This window comes from Pan troglodytes, chromosome 6, assembly GCF_028858775.2.
Source record: "Pan troglodytes isolate AG18354 chromosome 6, NHGRI_mPanTro3-v2.0_pri, whole genome shotgun sequence".
In the NCBI taxonomy this organism is placed as follows: Eukaryota; Metazoa; Chordata; class Mammalia; order Primates; family Hominidae; genus Pan; species Pan troglodytes.
In genome coordinates, this window is record NC_072404.2 from 28,550,202 (window position 1) to 28,569,803 (window position 19,602).

A 19,602-nucleotide genomic window follows, 5' to 3' on the forward strand; every position below is an offset into this window, starting at 1 on the left:
AGATGTGCCCCTTCTCTAGTCTAGGAGGAGCTAGGTCCAGCCCCTGAACATCCTCCCCCTCAGAAAAGCTGAGGCCAGACCAAGAATTCACCAGACCAAGGAGCTACAACAGGACATCAGAGCTGAGGCTGCAAAGCCAGGACTGAGACCAGACCAGGCAGGAAACTGTCAAGAGCTTTGGTCACCAGGCCTGGCTGCCCTCCAACATCAGCTGGCTCTTTCTAAATTGACACACCACATGTCCCTAAAATTCTCTCTTCAAGTAATACCACCATCAAAGCAGGACATTTCCCAGAGCCTTAGAGCCTGGTGTCTGCTCAGTGGGACTCAACCCCAGAAGAAGCTGTTAAATCACCCACTGTTTCAGTTTACAAACTTCTTACGACTTGGCAACAAGTGAAACTACATTCTGGCAGCAACTGCAAGTTCCCTAGTACCCAGGACTTCCCGTTTTTTCTTGCTGTACTCCCTCCTGTTAAATCACAGACTCATCCATCTCCAACCCCCAGAATATAGAGAAAGAGCACAACACTACATCTTAACTCCTGAGACGTGGAGAACACTTCTCCTCCTGAGAGCTTAAGTACCAAATGGAAGCTACTTTTCCCCCTTGGTCTCAAATGTATTACTAGATTCTGAACTGGACTCCACCATCATGTAAGAAAGCAGTCATGGGCAGTAATTCTGGGAGACCCAGATAGGACATGCCAGCCCTACACTGGTGGCACAGGAAGCCAAGTTGCTGCTTCCTCCCATTTGTCTGGCCTCTCTTGATCTCAGCTGGCGCTCACTTCACATCAGCTATGATGCAATCCAGCAACTAAAGTATTAGTTAATAAATGCTGACAGCACAGACTTTTCTGGTCATGTATTCATACTAAAATACGGGGGAGAGTTGGGGGGAGAGGGGAATATATGGGAAATCTCTGTACCTTCCTCTCCATTTTGCTATGACCTAAAACTGCCCTTTAAAAAATACAAGGGGCTGGGCACAGTGGTTCACGCCTGTAAACCCAGCACTTTGGGAGGCCGAGGCGGGTGGATCACCTGAGGTCAGGAGTTCAAGACCCGCCTGGCCAACATGGCAAAACCCCGTTTCTACTAAAAATACAAAAAGTAGCTGGGCGTGGTGGCATGCATCTGTAGTCCCAGCTACTCAGGAGGCTGAGGCAAGAGAATTGCTTGAACCTGGGGGGCGGCGGTTGAAGTGAGCCAAGATCATGCCATTGCCCTCCAGCCTGGGCAACAGAGCAAGACTCCTCAAGAGAAAAAACAAAACAAAACAAGAAAAAACAAAGAATGAGCTCTCCACGCGAGAAATCCATTGAGATGCAAAGGAAGGAAGCTATCATTGTGGAATTGCACATGTCAGTTACATCAACGTTTTTGGAGCAAGGTAGAGCTCATCTCTCCCACAAGCAAATTCCAGCCCAAAGCATTGATACTAATAAAGTGCCATGCTGCGATGTGCAGGGGGCAGACAGTGTCTCCAAGCTCCCTACACACATGCCTTCCCACAGTTTGCCCTTTCTTGACCCCAGAAGCATCAGGCCCCTTCACCCTCGAGGGCCACTATCAGGAGTTTGAATTAATGGCAATCACCATGCACAGGGAAGGCTGTGGAATTCTGACATAAAAACACTTAGTGGAAGGCTTGGAAAAAGTCTAGTAGGAGCAAGACACAAGCTGGACTAATTATCTAAAACAAGAGACCTGGTTTGGGGATCTTAATGTTCTCAAAAAAGAAAATTATTATTATTTTTCATTTTGCACTTTGTGCCATAAAACATTTTCAACAAAACACAGAATCTCATTTCTTTTGAGGGAAAATGATTGGGAGACCAGCTCATTGCTGGCACAGAGGCCTGGTTCATTCATAATTCCTTCATAGGCAAGACACCAGGTGAACTGATATAGCCGAACTGGAAGAGCTCTCCAAGGCAGAGACTCTGAGCCAAGGAATGTTCAAAGAGCTAGCATGTATTGTGGGATTACTATGCGCCAGGAATTTTTTACACTGCATCACGTTCCATCTTCACAACAGCCCTAGAAAGGAAGAACTATTATTACCCCCGTTTTATAGGTGAATAAACAAGGGCACAGGTCCTTGATGTAACAGCCAGGATCAAACAGCTGGGAAGACGAGAAAACCTTTCCCAGGCTAGGATAACAGAGGATTTGGTTGAAAATACAGGCAATTAGGTGGTACCTCTGGGAAAAGGAGCCAGGAGAGGAAGGAGACACTTTTCCCTGCATGCCCTGATGTCCTATTTGAACATTTTATCATGAACACGAACTTCCTATTTAAAAAACACTTTTTATTGAAAAGATAAATCTGTGTGTTGTATTGTGTCACTCAGTTCAAGTACTTGAAATTTATTGAATTGTATTTTCTAAAAAATAGATAGTTGAGTAAAAGCAATCTCACATTACATAGACGGATCACAGTGCACAGCTGCGGAGCTGGGAGCAGTGGCTTCGTTTCATGCAGGAAAGAGAACTTGGTTCAGGAGTGTCTACGTTGCTTAAGACAGGAGAGCACTAAAAATGAAACCATCCAGCCATCCTCCCCCATTTTCATTTTCACACCAAAAAATCCCACCGCGGCAGAGGACCACTGTCTCTCTGTTTAGACAATCGGTGAAGAATGGATGACCTCACTTTCCCCAACAGGCGGGTCCTGAAATGTTATGCACGAAACAAAACTTGAGTAAATGCCCAACAGAGGTCACTGTTTTATCGATCTTGAAGAGATCTCTTCTTAGCAAAGCAAAGAAACCGATTGTGAAGGTAACACCATGTTTGGTAAATAAGTGTTTTGGTGTTGTGCAAGGGTCTGGTTTCAGCCTGAAGCCATCTCAGAGCTGTCTGGGTCTCTGGAGACTGGAGGGACAACCTAGTCTAGAGCCCATTTGCATGAGACCAAGGATCCTCCTGCAAGAGACACCATCCTGAGGGAAGAGGGCTTCTGAACCAGCTTGACCCAATAAGAAATTCTTGGGTGCCGACGGGGAAGCAGATTCGGAGCCTAGAGCCGTGCCTGCGTCCGTAGTTTCCTTCTAGCTTCTTTTGATTTCAAATCAAGACTTACAGGGAGAGGGAGCGATAAACACAAACTCTACAAGATGCCACAAGGTCCTCCTTTGACATCCCCAACAAAGAGGTGAGTAGTATTCTCCCCCTTTCTGCCCTGAACCAAGTGGGCTTCAGTAATTTCAGGGCTCCAGGAGACCTGGGGCCCATGCAGGTGCCCCAGTGAAACAGTGGTGAAGAGACTCAGTGGCAATGGGGAGAGCACTGGCAGCACAAGGCAAGCCTCTGGCACAGAGAGCAAAGTCCTCACTGGGAGGATTCCCAAGGGGTCACTTGGGAGAGGGCAGGGCAGCAGCCAACCTCCTCTAAGTGGGCTGAAGCAGGTGAAGAAAGTGGCAGAAGCCACGCGGTGGCAAAAAGGAGTCACACACTCCACCTGGAGACGCCTTGAAGTAACTGCACGAAATTTGAGGGTGGCCAGGCAGTTCTACAACAGCCGCTCACAGGGAGAGCCAGAACACAGAAGAACTCAGATGACTGGTAGTATTACCTTCTTCATAATCCCAGGCTTGGGGGGCTGCGATGGAGTCAGAGGAAACTCAGTTCAGAACATCTTCGGTTTTTACAAATACAAATTAACTGGTACGCTAAATTCTAGCCTGTTAATCTGGTCACTGAAAAAAAAAATTTTTTTTCAAAAAACATAGCTTTAGCTTATTTTTTTTCTCTTTGTAAAACTTCGTGCATGACTTCAGCTTTACTCTTTGTCAAGACATGCCAAAGTGCTGAGTCACTAATAAAAGAAAAAAAGAAAGTAAAGGAAGAGTGATTCTGCTTCTTAGCGCTAGCCTCAATGACGACCTAAGCTGCACTTTTCCCCCTAGTTGTGTCTTGCGATGCTAAAGGACGTCACATTGCACAATCTTAATAAGGTTTCCAATCAGCCCCACCCGCTCTGGCCCCACCCTCACCCTCCAACAAAGATTTATCAAATGTGGGATTTTCCCATGAGTCTCAATATTAGAGTCTCAACCCCCAATAAATATAGGACTGGAGATGTCTGAGGCTCATTCTGCCCTCGAGCCCACCGGGAACGAAAGAGAAGCTCTATCTCCCCTCCAGGAGCCCAGCTATGAACTCCGTCTCCACAAGTAAGTGCAGGAAATCCTTAGCCCTGGAACTGCCAGCGGCGGTCGAGCCCTGTGTGAGGGAGGGGTGTGTGGCCCAGGGAGGGCTGGCGGGCGGCCAGCAGCAGAGGCAGGCTCCCAGCTGTGCTGTCAGCTCACCCCTGCGCTCGCTCCCCTCCGGCACAGGCGCCTTCGGTCCAGTTGCCTTCTCCCTGGGGCTGCTCCTGGTGTTGCCTGCTGCCTTCCCTGCCCCAGTACCCCCAGGAGAAGATTCCAAAGATGTAGCCGCCCCACACAGACAGCCACTCACCTCTTCAGAACGAATTGACAAACAAATTCGGTACATCCTCGACGGCATCTCAGCCCTGAGAAAGGAGGTGGGTAGGCTTGGCGATGGGGTTGAAGGGCCCGGTGCGCATGCCTTCCCCTTGCCCCTGCGTGTGGCCGGGGGCTGCCTGCATTAGGAGGTCTTTGCTGGGTTCTAGAGCACTGTAGATTTGAGGCCAACGGGGCCGACTAGACTGACTTCTGTATTTATCCTTTGCTGGTGTCAGGAGGTTCCTTTCCTTTCTGGAAAATGCAGAATGGGTCTGAAATCCATGCCCACCCTTGGCATGAGCTGAGGGTTATTGCTTCTCAGGGCTTCCTTTTCCCTTACCAAAAAATTAGGTCTGTGAAGCTCCTTTTTGTCCCCCAGGCTTTGGAAGGACTAGAAAAGTGCCACCTGAAAGGCATGTTCAGCTTCTCAGAGCAGTTGCAGTACTTTTCGGTTATGTAAACTCAATGGTTAGGATTCCTCAAAGCCATTCCAGCTAAGATTCATACCTCAGAGCCCACAAAAGTGGCAAATCATAAATAGGTTAAAGCATCTCCCCACTTTCAATGCAAGGTATTTTGGTCCTGTTTGGTAGAAAGAAAAGAACACAGGAGAGGAGATTGGGAGCCCACACTCGAATTCTGGTTCTGCCAAACCAGCCTTGTGATCTTGGGTAAATTCCCTACCACCTCTGGACTCCATCAGTAAAATTGGGGGTGGACTAGGTGATCTCATAGGTCCTTCCTGCTGGAACATTCTATGGCTTGAATTATATTCACCTAATTATTGTCAAAATTGCTGTTATTAAGTATCTACTGTGTGCCAGGCACTTTAAATAAATATTGTGTCTAATCTTCAAAACAAATTTGCAAGGAAGGTTTTTGGAGATAAGGAAACTGAGACTCAGGATTAAGTAACACACCTAAAGTCACAGGTGAGCTTGGAACTGAACCCAAGTGTGCCCCCACTCCACTGGAATTTGCTTGCCAGGATGCCAATGAGTTGTAGCTTCATTTTTCTTAGAGACTTTCCTGGCTGTGGTTGAACAATGAAAAGGCCCTCTAGTGGTGTTTGTTTTAGGGGCACTTAGGTGATAACAATTCTGGTATTCTTTCCCAGACATGTAACAAGAGTAACATGTGTGAAAGCAGCAAAGAGGCACTGGCAGAAAACAACCTGAACCTTCCAAAGATGGCTGAAAAAGATGGATGCTTCCAATCTGGATTCAATGAGGTACCAACTTGTCGCACTCACTTTTCACTATTCCTTAGGCAAAACTTCTCCCTCTTGCATGCAGTGCCTGTATACATATAGATCCAGGCAGCAATAAAAAGTGGGTAAATGTAAAGAATGTTATGTAAATTTCATGAGGAGGCCAACTTCAAGCTTTTTTAAAGGTAGTTTATTCTTGGACAGGTATGGCCAAAGATGGTGCCACTGTGGTGAGATTTTAACAACTGTCAAATGTTTAAAACTCCCACAGGTTTAATTAGTTCATCCTGGGAAAGGTAGTCTCAGGGCCTTTTCCCTGTCTGGCTGCCCCTGGCAGGGTCCAGGTCTGCCCTCCCTCCCTGCCCAGCTCATTCTCCACAGTGAGATAACCTGCACTGTCTTCTGATTATTTTATAAAAGGAGGTTCCAGCCCAGCATTAATAAGGGCAAGAGTTCAGGAAGAACATCAAGGGGGAGAATCAGAGAAGGATCCCCATTGCCACATTCTAGCATCTGTTGGGCTTTGGATAAAACTAATTATATGGGGCCTCTGATTGTCCAGTTATTTAAAATGGTGCTGTCCAATGTCCCAAAACATGCTGCCTAAGAGGTACTTGAAGTTCTCTAGAGGAGCAGAGGGAAAAGATGTCGAACTGTGGCAATTTTAACTTTTCAAATTGATTCTATCTCCTGGCGATAACCAATTTTCCCACCATCTTTCCTCTTAGGAGACTTGCCTGGTGAAAATCATCACTGGTCTTTTGGAGTTTGAGGTATACCTAGAGTACCTCCAGAACAGATTTGAGAGTAGTGAGGAACAAGCCAGAGCTGTGCAGATGAGTACAAAAGTCCTGATCCAGTTCCTGCAGAAAAAGGTGGGTGTGTCCTCATTCCCTCAACTTGGTGTGGGGGAAGACAGGCTCAAAGACAGTGTCCTGGACAACTCAGGGATGCAATGCCACTTCCAAAAGAGAAGGCTACAAGTAAACAAAAGAGTCTGAGAAATAGTTTCTGATTGTTATTGTTAAATCTTTTTTTGTTTGTTTGGTCGGTTGGCTCTCTTCTGCAAAGGACATCAATAACTGTATTTTAAACTATATATTAACTGAGGTAGATTTTAACATCAATTTTTAATAGTGCAAGAGATTTAAAAACAAAAGGGGGGGGGGGGGCAGAAAAAAGTGCATCCAACTCCAGCCAGTGATCCACAGAAACAAAGACCAAGGAGCACAAAATGATTTTAAGATTTTAGTCATTGCCAAGTGACATTCTTCTCATTGTGGTTGTTTCAATTCTTTTTCCTACCTTTTACCAGAGAGTTAGTTCAGAGAAATGGTCAGAGACTCAAGGGTGGAAAGAGGTACCAAAGGCTTTGGCCACCAGTAGCTGGCTATTCAGACAGCAGGGAGTAAAGACTTGCTGGCTAGCATGTGGAGGAGCCAAAGTTCAATAAGAAGGGGCCTAGAATGAAACCCTTGGTGCTGATCCTGCCTCTGCCATTTCTACTTAAGCCAGGGTTTCTCATATGTTAACATGCATGGGAATTCCCCGGGCATCTTCTTGTGGTGTGGAGTCTGACTTAGCAAGCCTCGGGTGGGTTTGAGGGTCAAATTTCTACCAGGCTTATATCCCTGGTGATGCTGCAGAATTCCAGGACCACACTTGGAGGTTTAAGGCCTTCCACAAGTTACTTATCCCATATGGTGGGTCTATGGAAAGGTGTTTCCCAGTCCTCTTTACACCACCGGATCAGTGGTCTTTCAACAGATCCTAAAGGGATGGTGAGAGGGAAACTGGAGAAAAGTATTAGATTTAGAGGCCACTGAAGAACCCATATTAAAATGCCTTTAAGTATGGGCTCTTCATTCATATACTAAATATGAACTATGTGCCAGGCATTATTTCATATGACAGAATACAAACAAATAAGATAGTGATGCTGGTCAGGCTTGGTGGCTCATGCCTGTATTCCCTAAACTTTGGGAGCCTAAGGTGAGAACTCCTTGAACTCCTAAGGCCAGGAGTTCAAGACGAGCCTGGATAACACAGCAAGACCCCATCTCTACAAAAAACCAAAACCAAACAAACAAAAATGATAGTGGTGCTTCCCTCAGGATGCTTGTGGTCTAATGGGAGACAGAACAGCAAAGGGATGATTAGAAGTTGGTTGCTGTGAGCCAGGCACAGTGCTGATATAATCCCAGCACTTTGGGAGGCTGAGGTGGGTGGATCATTTGAGGCCAGGAGTTTAAGACCAGCCTGGTCAACATGGTAAAACCCCATCTCTACTTAAAAATACAAAAAAGTTAGCCAGGCATGGTGGCATATACCTGTAACCCAGCTACTCAGAAGGCTGAGGCACATGAATCACTTGAACCCAGGAGGCAGAGGTTGCTGTGCACCACTGCACTCCAGCCTGGGTGACAGAGCGAGACCTTGACTCAAAAAAAAAAAAAAAAAAAGAAGTTTGTTGCTATGGAAGGGTCCTACTCAGAGCAGACACCCCAGTTAATCTCATTCACCTCACATTTCACTTTTGAACATCATCCCATAGCCCAGAGCATCCCTCCACTGCAAAGGATTTATTCAACATTTAAACAATCCTTTTTACTTTCATTTTCCTTCAGGCAAAGAATCTAGATGCAATAACCACCCCTGACCCAACCACAAATGCCAGCCTGCTGACGAAGCTGCAGGCACAGAACCAGTGGCTGCAGGACATGACAACTCATCTCATCCTGCGCAGCTTTAAGGAGTTCCTGCAGTCCAGCCTGAGGGCTCTTCGGCAAATGTAGCATGGGCACCTCAGATTGTTGTTGTTAATGGGCATTCCTTCTTCTGGTCAGAAACCTGTCCACTGGGCACAGAACTTATGTTGTTCTCTATGGAGAACTAAAAGTATGAGCGTTAGGACACTATTTTAATTATTTTTAATTTATTAATATTTAAATATGTGAAGCTGAGTTAATTTATGTAAGTCATATTTATATTTTTATGAAGTACCACTTGAAATATTTTATGTATTAGTTTTGAAATAATAATGGAAAGTGGCTATGCAGTTTGAATATCCTTTGTTTCAGAGCCAGATCATTTCTTGGAAAGTGTAGGCTTACCTCAAATAAATGGCTAACTTATACATATTTTTAAAGAAATATTTATATTGTATTTATATAATGTATAAATGGTTTTTATACCAATAAATCACATTTTAAAAAATTCAGCAACTTTGAGTGTGTCACGTGAAGCTTAATATAAACAAGTTTCTTGTCACTGCCACCACCACGACCAAAAAAAGCTAATCAATCACTATATATAATACATATATACTATATATAATACATATATACTATATATTATATATACTATATATAATACATATATACACTATATATAATACATATATACTATATATACACACATATACTATATATGTATATATATTATATACATACTATATATACTATATATGTATATATACTATATAGTATATATACTATATATACTATATATGTATATATACTATATACTATATATATACTATATATGTATGTATACTATATATATATACTATATATATATACACACACACATATATATACACATATAAGCACCTACTACATGCCAGGCATCATTAAATGTGTTGCATCCATCACGTCATTTAACCCCAGCACTTGCACACTCCTTTCTGGTTGTGGAAGACTAAGTAATTTATCTAAGTCACCCAGCTGGAAGGTCAGGCAGGGACCCAGATTTGAAATCCAAGTCTACCCACCTACAGGTCCCCTACTCTTAACCTGTAGGTCCCACTGCCTCCCAGGAACTGAGGGATGATGTAGAAAATCCCAAAACATGTTAATATAGGGAATACCTATAAATATGCAATCAAAGTCTTTGGGACTATACAACCACTGTATAAAGCATAACAATGTACAAGCTTCCAAACAATAACTAGAAGTTCTGCCTCCCTCTTCTGGGTTCCTAAAGCACTGCACCTATCTACCTGTCAAAGCATCTACCACATTGTACCACACCTTAAAATCAATGTTTTTTTTCTTCTCAGCCAGCATGTGGATGCCTCAATAAAGCAGACTCCTTTCATGACCTAAAACTAATTTCAGGGGGGAAAAAAAGACGAGCTGGGAGCAGTGGCTCACGCCTATAATCCCAGCACTTTGGGAGGCTGAGGCGGGAGGATCACTTGAGGTCAGAAGACCAGCCTGGCCAACATGGCAAAACCCCGTCTCTACTAAAAATACAAAAATTAGCTAGGCGTGGTGGCGCACCTATAATCCCAGCTACTCAGGAAGCTGAGACATGATAATCGCTTGAGCCTGGGAGGTAGAGCCTGGGGCTGCACTCCATCCTGGGCAACAGAGGGAGATTCTGTCTCAAAAAATAATAATAATAATATAAATAAATAAATAAATAATTTTTTTTTAAAAAGACTCTTTCCTATATTAATCTTTGCATCCTGTGCCCATGGCCCCAAACCTGACCAATGAAGGCCCCAGTAAATATTTTTTGAACAAAAAAAAATATAGATGATCAAAGATAAGAAAGATAAGAAGACACCTCAATTCTTGTAGGCATATAGTGTTAGGGGAAATCACTAATTCTGTGTGTTTATGTATCTTCATCTTCAGGAAAAATAGCAAGAATTAGAAAGAAACACTCAAAGGACTTCCAGAGAAGGCAATGAATAGCCAGTGCATGTACACCTACCTCCATTTCCTTTGCCACTGGCAATAATCTTCATCTGCCCTCTCCCCTCCCCCACCTAAAGTGGTAGTGAGAGAGGCAATCTGGACAACTTAACATGGCCTCGTTTATCCATCTCAACACGACACTGGGAATTTGGTGCAGATTTCCCCTTTCTAACCCCTGCAATATAAAAGTTCTGTCTCCTTATAAAGCTTTTCCCCATTCTACCCACTACAGACTTCTTCCTCCAGGGGAGGAGTTCTTCTGGGTAAGGGAAAGTCCACAGAGGTCAAAAACCGAGAGGAGCTGAGCCAGAAAAGAGCCACATACTCTGATTTCTAGAAACCACGCATCACAAGTGGGCTTCCCAAAACTAGGGTCAAGTCCAAGAACAAAGAGAAATTGCGGTCAACTGATGCTTTCATTCTTCAAACAAAAATGGGTTGAGTATCATAGATAAGTCAGGGAAAGCTCCTGAGAAAGAGGTGAAAGGGTAGACATGATCCCTGCCCTGTTGTGTAGTACACTATGGAAGGGAAAATAGACATTAAATAAAGAATATACATGTGATGAGGTTTCCAAAAAGAAATGTGGGCTGTGCTGAGAACCCATACTAGAGGCACAGATAATCTAAGTGAACCCTGGTTTGGCTGCTCACCACTCGAAAGCCAGACATGAGAGACAAGGTTGGTGGGAGGAAAAGCCAGTTCATCAGAAAGCCAGTAAACCAAGAAGATGGTGAGCTAGCATTTTAAAGTACCATCTTGAATTTTAAAATTTATCACAGTAGTTTTTAAAGAGAAACTTGGTATGGGAGATATGTGGGAGTGGTGCGTGGTGTAGGGTCTGTGTGTCTTGTTCTGATGGCTATCTCAGGTAACTGTCTGTCCGGAGGTCTGTTTGGCATCATCTTAACTTCAGCTAGATGATGGATTCATTGTTCATGATTCCTTCTAACCAGGAGGATTCTGCAATGGGGGCTCCCTGCCTCGTTTGTTTAAAGATCAGCCTCTGGGATTTTTAAAGCAAGAGTATAATTAGATAAGCATACATTGCCAGAGGGGAGTGTCTAGAGAGGGAAGGAATGAAGAGGTGAGAGGAAAGAAAAGGAAGAAAAAGAAAGTGGGTAAGAGGCAGAGCAAGATGGCAGAATAGAAAGCTCCACCAATGGACCCCCTGGCAAGGATACAAAGTTAACAACTATCTGCACAGGAAAAAAAAACAAAAAAAAAAACAAAAAAAAACACCTTCATAAGAATCAAAACTCAGGTGAGCACACATAGTACCTGGTTTTAACTTCATATGACTGAAAGAGGCACTGAAGAAATTAAAAAACAGTCCCGAATCATGATGCTACCCCTCCCCTATCCACAGCAGCAGTGGTGTGGTGCGGAGAATGTTTCTGGGTGCTGGGAGAAGGAGAACACGTCAATTGTGGGGCATTGAACTCAGTACTGTCCTGTTAGAGGAGAAAGGAAAACCAGACTAAACTTAGCTGATGTCCACTCACAGAGAGAGCATTTAAACCATCCCTAGCCCAAGAGGAATTGTCAATCCCAGCAGTCCAAACTTGAGTAGCCACAAAACTCTCCACTGAGGGCCAAACTTGAAAGGCAGTCTAGGCCATAAGGACTGCAACTCTTAGGCAAGTACTAGGGCTGAACAAGGCCCGGAGACCTAGTGGACTGAGGGGACATGTGACATACCGAGATACCAGCTGAGGCAGCCAAGGGAGTATTGGCTTCACCCCTCTCCTAATCCTAGGCTGCGCAAGTCATAGCTTCAAAAGAGACTTTTTCTTTCTGCTTGAGGAGAGAAGACAGAAGAGTGGGGAGGACTTGGCCTTACATCTTGGATACCAGCTCAGCTACAGCAGGATAGGGCACTAGTCAGAGTCATAAGGCCCCTATTCCAGACCCAAGCTCCAAGACAACATTTCTAGACACATCCTAGGCTAGAAGGGAACCCACTGCCTTGAATGAAAGGACCCAGTCCTGGCAGCATTCATCACATGCTAACTGAAAAGCCCTTGGGCCCTGAATAACCAGTAGCGACCCCCAGGTACTACGTCGAGGGCCTTAGGTGAGCCTCTGAGACTTGCTGGCTTCAGGTGAGATTCAGCACATTACCAGCTATGGTGGCTATGGGGCAAAACTCCTCCTGCTTGGGAAAAGCAGAGGGAAAAGTAAACGGGGCTGTATCTTGTTGCACCTTAGGTACCAACACTGCCACAAGGGGGTAGAGCACCAAGTGGGATCTTGGGGTCCCTGATTCCAAGCTTTGACTCATGAGTGGCATTTCTGGACCTGCCCTGTGCCAGAGAGAGGCCTATTGCCCTGAAGGGTGAGTCTCAGCCCAGGCAGCATTCACCACAAGCTGACTTAAGAGACCTAAGGCCTTAAGGGAACATCCATGGTGGTCTGGTAGCACTTCTCAAGGCCACTGGGGAGCAAGGTGGGCAGTAGCTACAGGGTGAGGGTTCTCTGCTTTTGAAAAGGGGAGGGAAGAGTGGGAAGGACTGCATCTTGTGGGTTGAGTGTCTGCTCAGTCACAAGACAATAGACTACAAGGTAGACTTCTAAGTTTTTTACTCTGGTCCCTAACTCCCAGGTGGCACTTCTGGACCTACCCTGGGGACCTCACCACCCTGAAAGAAAGGACACAGGCCTGGCTGGCTTTGCCATCTGCTGATTATTGAGCCCCAGGGCCTTCAGCAAACATAGGCAGTAGCCGGAGAGTGGTTACAGCAGGCCTCGGGTAAGACCCAGTGCCATGCTGGCTTCAGGTGTGACCCAGTGCAGTCACAGTGGTGGTGGCCACATGGGTGCTTGTGTCATTTCACCCCCAGCTTTAGGTGGCTCAGAACAGAAAGAGAGATTCTGTATGTATGTTTGGGAGAAAGTAAAAGAAGAGAACAAGAGGCTCTGCCTGGTAATCCAGAGAATTCTCCCAGATCCTGTCTAAGGCTATCAAGGCAGTACCTCTATGAATCTGCAAGAACCACAGCATTCCTGGGTGGGAGGTGCCCCCTAAAGAAGAAACAGCTTAGATTACAACACCCAAATCCTTTCAAATACCTGGAAATCCTTCCCAAGAAGGATAGCTACAAATAAGCCCAGACAATGAAGACTACAATAAATACCTAACTCTTCAATGCCCAGACATCAAAGAACATCTACTAGCATCAACACTATCCAGGAAAACGTGACCACACCAAATGAACTAAATAAGTCACCAGAAACCAATCTTAGAGAAACAGAGATATGTGACCTTTCATACAGAGAATTCAAAATAGCTATTTGAGGAAACTCAAAGAATTCAAGATACACAGAGAAGGAATTCAGAATTTTGTCAGATAAACTTAGCAAAGAGATTGAAATAATTTTGAGAAATCAAGCAGAAGTTATGGAGCTGAAAAATGCAATTGGCATAATGAAGAATGCATCAGAGTCCTTTAATAGCAGAATTGATCAAGCAGAAGAAAGAATTAGTGAACTTGAAGACAAGCTATTTGAAAATACATAGTCAGAGGAGACAAAAGAAAAAGAATAAAAAACTATGAAGCACAACTATGGGATCTAGAAAACAGCCTCAAATGGGTAAGTTTAAGAGTTATTGGACTTAAAGAGGAGGTAGAGAAAGAGACGGGGTAGAAAGCTTATTCAAAGGGAAAATAACAGAGGACTTCTCAAACATAGAGAAAGATATTAATATCCAAGCACAAGAAGATTATAGAACACGAAGCAGATTTAACCCAAAAAAAGCCTACCTCAAGGCATTTCATAATCCAACTCCCAAAGGTAAAGAATAAAGAAAAGACCCTAAAAGCAGCAAGAAGAAACAAGTAAATAGCATACAATGGCACTCCAATACATCTAGCAGCAGACTATTCAGTGGAAACCTTACAGGCCAGGAGAGAGTGGCATGACATATTTAAAGTGCTGGAAAAACAAAACAAAACAAAAACCTTTCACCCTAGAATAGTATATCCAGCAAAAATATCCTTCAAACATATAGAAGAATAGACTTTTTCAGACAAACAAAAGCTGAGGGATTTCATAAATAACAGATCTGTCCTACAAGAAATGCTAAATGTAGTACTACAGTCAGAAAGAAAAGGACATTAATGAGCAATAAATAATCACCTGAAGGTATAAAACTTACTGGTAATAGTAAGTGCATAGAAAAACACAGAATGTGATGACACTGTAACTGCTATATGTAAACCACTCTTAAAAAGTTAAAAAGCTGGGGGACAAAGTTAAGAATTTTTATTAGTTTTCTTTTTGCTTGTTTGTTTGTTTATGCAAATAGTGTTGTTGTTACCACGTTAAAATAATGGATTATAAGATAGTATTTGCAAGCCTGATGGTAACCTCAAACCAAAAAACATACAATTGATACCCAAAAAATAAGAAGCAAGAAACTAAATCATATCACCAGAGAAAATTATCTTTACTAGAGGCAGACAGGAATGAAAGAAAGAAGGAAGAGAAGACCACAAAACAACCAGAAAACAAATAACAAAATGGCAGTAGTAAGTCCTTACTTATCAATAATAACATTGAATGTAAATGAACTAAACTCTTCAATCTAAAGACATAGACTGGCTGAATGGATGAAAAAAAGCCATTGATCCATTGCCTGCAAGAAACACACTTCATCTATAAAGACACACATAGACTGAAAATAAAGGAATGGAAAAAGATATTCCATGCCAATGGGAAAAAAAAAAGCAAGAGTTGTTATATCAGACAAAATAGACTTCAAGACAAAAACTATAAGAAGAGACAAAGAAGGTCACTATTAATGATAAAATGATATATTTGACAAAAAGATATAACAATTTTAAATATATATGCACCCAACACTGGAGCACCCAGATATATAAAGGAAATATTATTAGAGCTAAAGAGAGAGATAGGTCCTAATACAATAATAGCTGGAAACATCAATACCCCACTTTCAGCACTGGGCAGATCTTCCAGACAGAAAATCAATAAAGAAACATCAGATTTAATCTGCACTACTGACCAAATGTATCTAACAGATATTTACAGAACATTTTATCCAAGAGCTGCAGAAAACACATTTTCCTCAGTACATGGATCGTTCTCAAGGATAGACCATATGTTAGGTCAGAAAACAAGTCTTAAAATATTTTTTAAAAATTGAAATAATATCGGTCCTCAATGGCGCCCAGGCTGGAGTGCAGTGGCGTGATCTCGGCTCCCTACAACCACCTCCCAGCCGCCTGCCTTGGCCTCCCTAAGTGCCGAGATTGCAGCCTCTGCCTGGCAGCCACCCCGTCTGGGAAGTGAGGAGCGTCTCCGCCTGACTGCCCATCGTCTGGGATGTGAGGAGCCCCTCTGCCTGGCTGCCCAGTCTGGAAAGTGAGGAGCGTCTCTGCCCGGCCGCCATCCCATCTAGGAAGTGAGGAGCGCCTCTTCCCGGCCGCCATCACATCTGGGAAGTGGGGAGCGTCTCTGCCCGGCCGCCCATCGTCTGAGATGTGGGGAGCACCTCTGCCCTGCCGCCCCGTCCGGGATGTGAGGAGTGTCTCTGCCCGGCCGCCCTGTCTGAGAAGTGAGGAGACCCTCTGCCTGGCAGCCGCCCCGTCTGAGAAGTGAGGAGCCCCTCCGCCCGGCAGCCACCCCGTCTGAGAAGTGAGGAGCGTCCTCCCTCCTCGTCTGGGAGGGAGGTGGGGGGGTCAGCCCCCCACCCGGCCAGCCGCCCCGTCCGGGAGGTGAGGGGCACCTCTGCCCGGCCGCCCCTACCGGGAAGTGAGGAGCCCCTCTGCCCGGCCAGCCGCCTCGTCCGGGAGGGAGGTGGGGGGGGTCAGCCCCCCGGCCTGGCCAGCCGCCCTGTCCGGGAGGCGAGGGGTGCCTCTGCCCGGCCGCCCCTACTGGGAAGTGAGGAGCCCCTCTGCCCGGCCAGCCGCCTCGTCCGGGAGGGAGGTGGGGGGGTCAGCCCCCCGGCCTGGCCAGCCGCCCTGTCCGGGAGGCGAGGGGTGCCTCTGCCCGGCCGCCCCTACTGGGAAGTGAGGAGCCCCTCTGCCCGGCCAGCCGCCCCGTCCGGGAGGGAGGTGGGGGGGTCAGCCCCCCTCCCGGCCAGCCGCCCCATCCGGGAGGGAGGTGGGGGGGTCAGCCCCCCGCCCAGCCAGCCGCCCCGTCCGGGAGGGAGGTGGGGGGATCAGCCCCCCGCCCGGCCAGCCGCCTCATCCGGGAGGGAGGTGGGGGGATCAGCCCCCTGCCCAGCCAGCCGCCCTGTCCAGGAGGTGGGGGGGGGGGCGCCTCTGCCCGGCCGCCCCTACTGGGAAGTGAGGAGCCCCTCTGCCCGGCCAGCCGCTCTGTCTGGGAGGGAGGTGGGGGGGTCAGCCCCCGGCCCGGCCAGCCGCCCCGTCCGGGAGGGAGGTGGGGGGGTTGGCCCCCCGCCTGGCCAGCCGCCCCATCCGGGAGGTGAGGGGCACCTCTGCCCGGCCGCCCCTTCTGGGAAGTGAGGAGCCCCTCTGCTCGGCCAGCCGCCCCGTCCGGGAGGGAGGTGGGGGGGTCAGCCCCCCGCCCGGCCAGCCGCCCCGTCCGGGAGGGAGGTGGGGGGGTCAGCCCCCCGCCCGGCCAGCCGCCCCGTCCGGGAGGGAGGTGGGGGGTCAGCCCCCCGCCCGGCCAGCCGCCCCGTCCGGGAGGGAGGTGGGGGGGGTCAGCCCCCCGCCCGGCCAGCCGCCCCGTCCGGGAGGGAGGTGGGGGGTCAGCCCCCCGCCCGGCCAGCCGCCCCGTCCGGGAGGGAGGTGGGGGGGTCAGCCCCCCGCCCGGCCAGCCGCCCCGTCCTGGAGGGAGGTGGGGGGTCAGCCCCCCGCCCGGCCAGCCGCCCCGTCCGGGAGGGAGGTGGGGGGGTCAGCCCCCCGCCGGGCCAGCCGCCCCGTCGGGGAAGTGAGGGGCGCCTCTGCCCGGCCGCCCCTACTGGGAAGTGAGGAGCCCCTCTGCCCGGCCAGCCGCCCTGTCCGGGAGGGAGGTGGGGGATCAGCCCCCCGCCCGGCCAGCCGCCCCGTCCGGGAGGGAGGTGGGGGGGGGGTCAGCCCCCCGCCCGGCCAGCCGCCCCGTCCGGGAGGTGAGGGGCGCCTCTGCCCGGCCGCCCCTACTGGGAAGTGAGGAGCTCCTCTGCCCGGCCACCACCCCATCTGGGAGGTGTGCTCAACAGCTCATTGAGAACGGGCCATGAGGACAGCGGCGGTTTTGTGGAATAGAAAGGGGGGAAAGGTGGGGAAAAGATTGAGAAATCGGATGGTTGCTGTGTCTGTGTAGAAAGAGGTAGACATGGGAGACTTTTCATTTTGTTCTGTACTAAGAAAAATTCTTCTGCCTTGGGATCCTGTTGATCTGTGATCTTACCCCCAACCCTGTGCTCTCTGAAACATGTGCTGTATCCACTCAGGGTTGAATGGATTAAGGGCGGTGCAAGATGTGCTTTGTTAAACAGATGCTTGAAGGCAGCATGTTCGTTAAGAGTCATCACCACTCCTTAATCTCAAGTACCCAGGGACACAAACACTGCGGAAGGCCGCAGGGTCCTCTGCCTAGGAAAACCAGAGAACTTTGTTCACTTGTTTATCTGCTGACCTTCCCTCCACTATTGTCCTGTGACCCTGCCAAATCCCCCTCTGCGAGAAACACCCAAGAATGATCAATAAAAAAGAAAAAAAAAAAAAATTGAAATAATATCAAGCATCTTCTCTGACCACAATGGAATAAAACTAGAAAGTAATAACTAGAGGAATTTTGGAAACTATACAAACACATAGAAATTAAACAATATGCTCCTGAATGACCAGTGGGTCAATGAAGACATTAAGAAGGGAATTGAAAAATTTCATGATAATGGAAACACAACATACCCAAACCCATGGGATACAGCAAAAGCAGTACTAAGAGTGAAGTTTATAGCTATAAGTGCCTACATCACAAAAGAGGAAAAACTTCAAATAAACAATCTAATGATGTATCTTAAAGAACTAAAAAAGCAAGAGCAAACCAAACTCAAAATTTATATCAAAACAAATAAAGATCAGAACAGAAATAAATGAAATTAAAATTAAAAAAAAACAAAGATCAATGAAACAAAAAGTTAAAAAAAAAAAAGTTAAACAAAATTGACAAACCTTTAACCAAACTAAGGAAAAAGAGAGATCCAAATAAATAAAATCAGAAATAAAAAAGGAGACATTACAACTGATACTGCAGAAATTCAAAGGATCATTTGTGGCTACTATGACTAACTATAAGCCAATAAATTGAAAAATCTAGAGGAAATGGACAAATACTGAGATACATACAACCTACCAAGACTGAACCAGTAATAAATTGAAAACCTGAACAGATTAGTAACAAGTAATGAGATTGAAGCTGTAATAAAAAGTCACCCAGGAAAGAAAAGCCAAAGATCTAACGGCTTCACCGCTGAATTCTATGAAACATTTAGAAAAGAACTAATTCCAACCCTACTCATACTATTCCAAAAAATACAGGAGGAAAAAATACTTTCAAATTCATTCTACAAAGCCCGTATTACCCTGATACCAAAACCAGGCAAAGACACATCAAAAAAGAAAACTACAGGCCAGTATCTCTGATGAATGTTGATGCAAAAATCCTCAAAAAATACTAGCAGAAATACTAGCATTCTAATTCAACAATACGTTAGAAAGGTCATTCCTCATGACCAAATGGGATTTATCCCTGGGATGCAAGGATGGATCAACATATGTAGATTAATCAACATGATACATCATATCAACAGAATGAAGGATAAAAACCACAGGATCATTTCACTTAATGCTGAAAAAGCATTTGATAAAATTCAACATTCCTTCGTGATAAAAATGAGGATAGAAGAAACATACCCGAGCATAATAAAAGCCATATATGACAGACCCACAGCTAATATCATACTGAATGGGGAGAAACAGAATGCATTTCCTCTGAGATCTGGAACATGACAAGGATGCCCACTGCCACCACTGTTATTTAGCATAGTTCTGAAAGTCCTAGCTAGAGCAATCAGACAAAAGAAAGTTATGAAGGGCATCCAAGTTATGAAGGGCATTCCTGAAAAGGAAGAAGTTAGATTATCCTTGTTTGCAGAAGATATGATCTTATCTATGGTAAAACTTAAAGACTCTACACACAAAAAACTATTAGAACTAATAAACAAATTCAATAA

At 46.0% G+C, this 19,602-nt stretch overlaps 1 protein-coding gene across 4 annotated transcripts; it reads left to right on the forward strand.

The window, feature by feature from the left end:
* The first annotated feature begins 2,699 nt into the window (after window positions 1-2,699).
* IL6 (interleukin 6) lies at window positions 2,700-8,908 on the forward strand. Of its 4 annotated transcripts, XM_063815261.1 has the most exons (6): window positions 2,700-3,163; window positions 4,082-4,184; window positions 4,347-4,537; window positions 5,596-5,709; window positions 6,417-6,563; window positions 8,316-8,908. In XM_063815261.1, the coding sequence occupies exons 2-6, from the start codon at window positions 4,166-4,168 to the stop codon at window positions 8,481-8,483; spliced, it is 639 nt and encodes a 212-aa protein (XP_063671331.1). In that variant the 5' UTR covers window positions 2,700-3,163; window positions 4,082-4,165; the 3' UTR covers window positions 8,484-8,908. The 4 variants fall into 4 exon arrangements, with proteins under 4 accessions (XP_063671331.1, XP_009451030.1, XP_518992.2 ...); XM_518992.8 differs by lacking the exon at window positions 2,700-3,163 and having other exon boundaries at window positions 4,061-4,184; XM_009452755.5 differs by lacking the exon at window positions 8,316-8,908 and having other exon boundaries at window positions 3,123-3,163; window positions 4,082-4,537; window positions 6,417-7,973.
* The last annotated feature ends 10,694 nt before the right edge of the window (window positions 8,909-19,602 follow it).